An 8,657-nucleotide genomic window follows, 5' to 3' on the forward strand; every position below is an offset into this window, starting at 1 on the left:
CCTTATGATATTTAGGAATCAAATTTACAAATACAAATTTCTAACTTACACTCTCCCTATAATTAAGTCACCCTTTTAGCATATGGGCTGACAGCAGTCCCAAGGCATTTTCAAATCCAGTTCTCCAGAATTACTGTGTATTTTTATTATAATGACACTGCAATTGTCTTCAAAATAAGTAGCTGTCAGTCTCATCTATTCAGGAACAATTCAGCCTGATGCCTGGTGTTTTCTTTGTTTTCATCTAGAGCCCACAGGATAGTGAAGACTGAAAACAACTACCTCGGCTTCACCAAAAAAATTTAAAAAAAATGCACCAAACCAAACCTGTTGGAACAAAGAAGGGAACAAAAGTGACAGGAAAGGAGCAATATTTTCTTTTATACTTGGGACTAGCAATGCTTACAAATAGTATATTAGTAGGCAGAAACCAGCAGACTAGGAGACACTGAAAGTTAAATTCTATCTTAATGTCCTGGAGATAAAAAGAAAAAGCCCGTTACGTGTCAGGATCAAACCGCTCTTTTGTATTTCATACGTAGCCAAAATACAGAACGTTTGATAGCATGTTCCAAGACGCCAAGTGTGCTCTTTAACAAGCCATTAACTGCTCATAAAATGGAACTACGGAACATTTATAATTCTTAGTTTTTATTACCAGACTGGCTTTTTCGGTCACAGGCCAACATTTCCAGCGCATCTTGCCCAGCACAATCTCCTCTTATTAGTTTTGACTTTGGTTTAGGAATCTGGCAAAGAAAGAAAAGAATTGCTACAGCTTCTTCTCAACAAAAAACAACTCACCCTCATTTAGTCTTAAAAGTTAGGAAACAAGCTTGTTTCTTTCCTGAAAAGGACACAAGGTGAGTAACTGAACAATTGCAAATAGCTGTAAGAGCACACAAGAGAAAGCGATGTTTTGAATGCAAGCACTTGTGCAAAAGGGAAAACTGATTTTATTCCATAAAGCAAAGAATTAAGCTTGATCAAGCTCTGCTGCTTACGCAATTAGTATGTGAGAGCTACTCAGGTCATTCCCCTCCCCCCCATACCACTAACCTTAATATTAGTTATTTTAGCTGCACTACAGAGAAGGGAATAGCCTACAGGAAACACACTCATTAGCCCTTAAGAGTCATTTTACTTCTGACAAGTGAAACAGATGAGATTTTCTTCACAATACTTGAAATCTTTTAAACAAGTATGGAAGGGTAAGATTTGGCCAGGAGACAGCCTTAAAAACAGCAGTTAGTTTTTGGAATGCAGGCATTCAGTGCGCGGACAGTGAGAGCATCCAAGAACTGCAACAATTACAGGCACAAACTGAACAGTGACTTACGTGGAAACTTTTCAGATAACACAATGCTGCGAGTTCACATGCATCTCTCCATTGTGCCTCGTTGTTCTGGGCCGTTTTCAGCAGGAAAGTTCCAGCGTGCATGTAGAAGTGTCCTTTCATTTCAAGGAAGGTACGAGACAGCTCATCAGGTCCATTCGCACACGGCTTCACAGAGTGAAGCACACGATCAAAACTGGAACATAGAAAAGATTCATTTTCAACCAAGTCCTGGTCTCCCAGGATTTATACTAGACCCCTATCACTGAGTCTTCTCTGAGGCCTTTAGCTCAGACACAGCTTGCGGATCAAGCCTAGCAACATTTGCTCTTTGCAGTTAGTACAGAGAAACTCCTCTTCCATCCATAAAACAGCTACTCACTGAAAATGATGCCTGCTAGAAGTTCGGTGACCCAGAAAAAATATTCAATTTTCTTTTTTTTTCTTCTTTTTTTAAATAAGCAGAACAGTTAAAAGAGTACCTTTCAAGGGCCCCTCTGCTTTCTCGAACATCTCTAGAAGCAAGCATCATTTTAACCAAGCTAGAATAGGCCAGCAGATGATCCTTCTTGACAGCTCTCCAATTTTATTTATTTATTTTTTTTTAATCAGCCTCCAAGTCTCGTACTGATTCAAGATATTCCTGAAGAATAAAGTTCATCACAGAATGAGGAACCGCGATCCTTCTATGAAGGCAAGAGTTTCTCCAGAACTTCTTGCTACATAATCCAGTTTCCCAGGTGAGATGTTAACGTATTCTTCAGCAGCAAAGTTCCAGGAACTATTTGCCTCAGCAATTCCCTCCCTGATGGAGCTGCTGTATTTAACTTAGTACCTCAGCTAGAAACTAAACAACTCTTTAAGGCTTAAGAAAATCCTAAATAAATCATTGTTTCCGCAGACATTACATTTAAAGGAGTTAAGCCACTTGAGAATTAGCTGCCATTGTAACGATACTAAGAGAATAACACCGGTTTCAAGGACATGGGAGATTATGACAGGATCAAAACATGATTAAATACCTCAAATGTCTTTACGACGCACAAACACCACTCCAAGCTGGAGTCTACAGGTATTTTCTTCTCCGCCTCCTGACAATGAAGCACAGCATCTCTTAATCTATTATTTGAACGGTAGAGAGCAACCAGTCTGATGTTAAGGTAGGGATCGTCTGGTCTCGCATAGAGCTCGGTTTGAGTCATATCAAAGAGCTGATTCCAGCCATCTTCGCCTTTACACTCCAGTAACTGCTCCTATCACATACAAAGGCAACACGTTAAAATTTCATTCTCTACGAGAGCCTCTTCAGCAACTACGTTACCTGACTGTTTTCTCATTGCCATTACAGACTACATTACTCAAACTGCTCTGGAAAGCTGGTAGGTGCTACAGAGAGTTTGACAAACATTTTAGAAGTGAGGAAAAAAAAAAAACAAAACCAAAACCCAAAGCTTTAGAGTTTGCATCTTGTAGATGCTAAGTTAGATGCTAAGTTAAGACTGTCAAACCACCTGGTTCAAAGATGCCACACGTCAATACAGAACAGCTTGTCTAAAAAAATAAAATAAAATAACATAACCACACAAAAAATCCCAAAGCACAAGCCTCTCAAGACTTCAATTTCGTTGCAGTTGTGCTCCAGAAAACTAACACCTGTACAAAAGTGAGATTGTATGACTGAAAGCATTTACACAGTATTAGGGAATAACAGCATCTCCTACACTTGACAGTTTTCAACTCAAATTAAAAAAAACTAGAAAGCAGTGTAGTCATGTAATAGAGACAATACTTAACCTATCTAATCTTGACCTCTTGGATAATATTACTACCATGGTTTTCCCTTCGCTTGACGCAACTAAAGTTTCTTCTAGGCACAGAACAGAGATCAGAAGCTGGAATTTACCTTCAATCTGTAAGCAGCAGGATTCCCAGGGAAGAGCCTGGCAGCTTTCTCAACCCAGTACTCTGCTCTTCCATCAGCAATGTCGTTACTGCATAGTAACTCTGCAATCTTCAGTACAAGATCTTTCTGCATTGGATTCAGCTCCACAGAACACTGGTTTTCCCCATGCATACACATAAGAAAAAAGGTTACTAGTAACTTGATCTTGCAGTCAACATAGAACAAGAAAGAAAACATGTCAAACATGTCCCCCATTAAACAGACCCAGCAAGTCAAATTAGAACTATCAATAAATACTTTCTCACTGCTTTAAGAAAAGCCTCCCTTTTGAAAGGCCACCATTGGTTTGTAACACCCAGACAACTGCTGGAATTCAGAACACCGTAAGAGAAACAATGTCAAAACCAGCTCCTCTACCACCCGCTGCTGCTCTACTCAGACAGCCAGACCAGGGGTATCTCTAGCCTAACCTAATACGGAGGCTTCCGGAAAACAGAATTAAGTCACAAAGACTGATGGCACTCAGTCACTGTGCTGGCAACAAGACTTTTGTGTGTATCCTCTCCCTCCCCGGTGCCCGAATAATGAAACACAGACTGTGAAGTTCACATTTATATGCTTACCTAATCGGAACTGTATTTGCCCCGTTCCCTCTACCTCTGAGGAAACAAACAAACAAAAAGCCCACCGCTAACAAGAAAACAAACAATGCAACTGAAAAACACTCTCAGTCCAGTCTTTCAGTAGCAGACGGATTACTGCTGTCACCATAATCCCTACTGCAGAATTCTACAGGGCTCACATATTCTTAGTCCAAAGGGCAGCGGGAAGAAGACTATCAGAGCAGGAAGCACAAAGATCAAGTCCATTTACAAAGGAATAAAGCAGGACATCAGGGAGGTGAGGGAGGTGCTTACCTTGTAACACCCAAAAGCTTTTTCCGTGTTATCCTGAGCCTCGTAGATCTGTGAGCTTTGGGATCTCTCTCTCGGACACTGAGATAAATAGATGTATATCTACAGAGTAAATAAATAAAGAAAGAAAAACCAGAAGGATCAGTATTCCTCAGTATTACAAGTCCCCCCACACCTTGCAGCTAACGTGGGACTTTAATCTGTCATACAGGACAGTTAGCTGTATTTAGTTCAAGGGGCTTGATCTAGATCTTCAAGTAAGGCACAACATTATTGCTACACGTACAGATGTTGCATATTTGCCTGCAAGCACTGGCCTTCATTAAATAAAGCAGTAGCTCACAGAAACTGTAGGAAGGACGTAACACGATGGCATACAAGACATTTCTACCGGATGGGTTTTTACAGCACCACGTAACTACCCATGCTTTAAGTTGCCGTTTTAGGAAGATTTAAATGGCACCACATTCTCCCATTTGCTGCTACCTTAAAACAGCATGACAACGGTCTTCATTTCTCCACTCTACCTCATTTAGCTTTCCCATCACACTTTAAAGAACAGAACAACATACGTAACGTTTATTACCTCTTAGCAAGTTCGTATTCTTTTATCTCAAAGTACAGCTTAGCAAAAAAGAATCCTTTTGACGATCTCTGGAGAAAAAAAAACAAAAGGTACATTTTAAATATACAGTACTTTTGAAGTAATTGAGTAGGGAGACCCTTCTTTCCAAGGGTGCATAATACTTCCTAAAGTGTCTTCACAGTTATCAGTTCCAGTTCACTCCTTGTACTCTGGGCTTTGTTTTTGAAAGACACAGGAGTAAGAAAATAACATTTCTTCCCAGTAACTGGCAAAGGCTACCAAAGCGAAACTGAGGTTAGTAGCAAAGCAAGTCCTCACACTTGTTACTTTTCACAAGCACACTTCCGACTAAAGAGAGGAGAATGGGGTCAGCTACATACAAGCTGTTTCTCTTGCAACCTATCTACGTTGCAGAAGAAAACAAATGCCACACATCAAGCTCCTCCTGTCCATGCTTCTGTCACCTTCCTCTCTCACCTGCCCCGCCTCCTCGTAAACGGGGCTGGAAAGGAATTTCAAAAGAAACGCCAGCAGCCTCGCACAACCCTCCTCTCCAAAATCAACGCAACAGGAAAACCAGCAGCTACTTCCATCACCGATCGCGCTCCACAGCCAGTCGTTCCAGAGAGCAGGGGATCACCCGGCTGCCCAGCCACCAACGCAGGCAGCAGAGCTATTTCCCCCCGCCTCTCCCTCTCTTCCTGCCGGCGTTTCACAACGCTGTCGCACCCACGGCAACAGCAGCCGCACAGCGGCCAAACGAACCCAAAGCCGAACGGCACGCGTTCCCTATTCCGGCTCCTCGAGAGAGGGAAGGCCGGAAGCCCGGGGACCGTGCCCACGGAACGGGAGGGAGCCGAACTGCGCCCCGCCGCCGGGCTCCTTCCGAAGCCGCCGAGGGCTCAGCGGCTTTCCGAGGCGCGCAGCTGCGGCGAACCGCGTTTCCGAGGAGGCGACTCCGCGCCCGCCCGCCGGCAGCCTCCCTCGGCTTCGACTCCCCGCCGGAGGAGCCCGCCCTCGGGCCCGGCACCCGCGGGAGGGGCGGAGGGACGGGGCGGGCGGGGAGCGGCCCCCACCGCGGCCCGGGGAAGGCCGAGGGAGCGCCGCCGGCGGCGCCGGCCGGGCCGCAGCACTCACCGCTCTGGGAGAGGAGGCGGCGGCCTGCACGGAGGCGACGTACCGCTCCACCTCGGGCTTCGTGCGCCGTGCCATGGCCGGGAGAGGGAGCGAGCGAGAGGGAGGGAGCGAGCGAGAGGGAGGGAGCGGCGGAAGGCCGGCGCTCGCGCGCCGCTAAGGGAGCTCCCCGCCGCACGCGGCGGAACGCCCTCCCTGCCGACCGCGGCGACGCGCGACGTCACAGCGCGGGGCGGGGCGGCGCATGCGCGGCGCCGAGCGGCCGGTTCGCGCTTCGCGCGGCGGCGCTTTGAGCCGCGGGACGTCGGGCCGCTCGGCGCGGGCTGCCGGGCGCCGCGAGGGGCTGCGCGCGCCGCCGGTCCCGTCCTCGGCCGGCCTGCCCTCGCGCGTCTTACGGAGCTCGGCGCGGTGAGGCGTACCGAGCCGCTCTCCTCACCCGTAGCGACGCGCCGCGGAGAGCGGAAGCGTCGTTTCTGCGTCGGGTATTGGAAAGGGCGGTTGATCTGAAGAAGCGCGCTGTGGCGCATCCTTAGAAACAGCTGATGTGAAAAGTAGAAGTTCCGTGCGCACATTAGTAACGTGTTTTAGAAACGCAGTTACCGAGTTACATGAGAAATCCTTTCTCACAAAGCTGCGGTAGGCTCGAGATGTCCTAAGCGATGTGGGTGTAGTGTTCTGAGCTGGGAAACCCGCTGTGAGGTGGTTCGTTAGGCCAGCAGAAGTGAAACACATTGAACACGCTTTCAAGGAGCCAGGGCCTTTGCACGAAGCAGAGCTGTCCCACTCTGTGGGAACCTCAGGGTGCCGCAGGCGGGCTCCAAGACACTCCCCTCTGTCCTCCTTCCCAGCTTATCTCTGTGCGAGGACAGAGGGATGACCAGAACAGTGACCAGTGTAAAGGGCACAAATGCTAGGGGTAATTAAACAACTAAGAGCTTATGTTTCTGTGCTATCTTGGCGCCTGCCTGTCACATCCCAACTTCTCACGGAGTGAGACAGTCCGGCCTTGTGTAGAGGCCCTGGCTTCTCTGATGTTTGCTACATCTGTTTTTCTCTTGCTGGCAGTTTCTTATCTAACAGAACAACTCTAAAATATGTTTTCTAATCCCTAACACACTATACTCGCATTGTTTGGACCATTTAACAACTATTCAGTTTTGCAAGAAAGAATTAATCACATAATTCAGTAATAATGTTTTAAAACATACCGCTAACATATACGGTATTTTACTTCTTAGATCAACTATTTCTAAGGATAAGTTACAGAATACAAATGCATGATGTTCTACTTCTTCAAACCAGCTGCTCTTGTTAATGTTAAATGCAGAAACAACATTCCATTCCCACAATTCCCCCCTCTTTTTCTTTCAAAGTGTTGATTTCTGCAATTCCTTTTTTTCTTTTTTCTTTTTTTCTTTTTTTAAAGGTATGATTCTAAAAACTTCTTCATTTTCTTCATTCTCCATTTCATCTAATATCATCATTTTATCCGAGCGCGGTGGTGGTTCCACTGCTGTTTGCTGAGGCAGCGCAGTTTCTGTTAATCGCTGCACCAATCCCCCCACGCAGGGGATAATACAGCAACCGACGGCCGTCAGGACTCCTGCTGCCACAGTCAAAGAAGTAAATAAGGACACAATCATCCCTTTCCATTTGCCAAACCAGGACTCCAAACACCCAGTGAGGGAATTACCTATTCCTGAGTTTTCTGCTAATTCACTGGCAAGAGTAGTAAGCCCCCGTAATGCTCTAGTTATTGTGCTAGCTGGGGCTGTGTTATTTGCGATAAAGGTACAGCATTGGGTGCCCAGCATCACATACACACACCCTTTTTCAGCTAATATCATGTCTAGGGCGATCCTATTCTCCCAGGCCATCCTGCTTGTAGCATCCAATTGTTCTGCAATTCCCTTTATTGCCTCCTTTGTATAGTTTATAAATCTCTGCTGATTGTAATAGATGTAGTTTATACAATCTACATTTTTGTTAATTGTCACCCACCAGAATAGAGATTCAAATCCTGCAGCAATTGATTTCTAGCCTTAAATTCATCAGGGACACCTCTGGGCACCCCAATTGAGTCTTTATATATTGTATCATCATCAAATGGGGCCCCTAGGCTCCTTCTGTTCCTTTTGCGAATGTGTGATAGATCCTTCTCAAATGCCAGAGTGAACGGTATAGCCAGTTGAACAAGTGCACAGGTACCTCCCCAATGAGATGGGAGAGTGGACCGTAAGATCTTCCCACCGCAATGCCACCAGAGATCCGCTCTGGGGATTCCCAGCCTTGAATAGTTCCCCGCCAAATCCTTCGTAACATCCAAGGTTCCACTGCACAGTGAGAAATTCCCTATAGGCCTGATAGCCCTCACACCCTGCCTTGAGAGACAAGCTGTATGGCCATAGAGAATGCAGGAGGGATTTTGTCATCTATCTCTGATATCCGGGGAAACAACAGGGAGAGTGATTTTCAGGCTTCATTTTCCCAGGCTGTTTTCTCCTGGTACAGGGCAACCATACATTGCATCCCTTGGGAATCCTTGGTCCACCCCGGAGGAAGGGGTACTACCTGAGCTACATGCCATCCCAATGCGCAAGCATTGTCGGAGCTCGGCGGGAGACAAACACACGACCACAGAATTGATCAGAAAGTCTCAACTTTAATCAGAAGGTTGCGTGCATTTATGTTGGCGCTAATGAAGCTCATACACATTGCAAAGCCCGAGCTCCTGATAGGCTCTTCAGCTACTTGTTGCCCCAGCCCTTCTTTGTACTTTTTGTG

General features: G+C 46.1%; 1 protein-coding gene across 2 annotated transcripts; it reads right to left on the reverse strand.

Annotated features, from left to right (window-relative positions):
• Positions 1-1,443: 1,443 nt before the first annotated feature.
• Positions 1,444-6,086, reverse strand: LOC149915431 (RANBP2-like and GRIP domain-containing protein 8). 2 transcript variants are annotated; one of them, XM_090121364.1, is made up of 5 exons: positions 5,877-6,086; positions 4,157-4,255; positions 3,240-3,392; positions 2,359-2,589; positions 1,444-1,532 (listed from the first exon to the last, which is right to left on the reverse strand). In XM_090121364.1, the coding sequence occupies exons 1-5, from the start codon at positions 5,949-5,951 to the stop codon at positions 1,527-1,529; spliced, it is 564 nt and encodes a 187-aa protein (XP_089977490.1). In that variant the 5' UTR covers positions 5,952-6,086; the 3' UTR covers positions 1,444-1,526. The 2 variants fall into 2 exon arrangements, with proteins under 2 accessions (XP_089977490.1, XP_089977489.1); XM_090121363.1 differs by lacking the exon at positions 1,444-1,532 and adding an exon at positions 1,865-1,979.
• Between the last annotated feature and the right edge of the window lie 2,571 nt (positions 6,087-8,657).

Source organism: Phasianus colchicus, chromosome 19, assembly GCF_987193195.1.
Source record: "Phasianus colchicus chromosome 19, bPhaCol1.hap1.1, whole genome shotgun sequence".
Lineage (NCBI taxonomy): Eukaryota > Metazoa > Chordata > Aves > Galliformes > Phasianidae > Phasianus > Phasianus colchicus.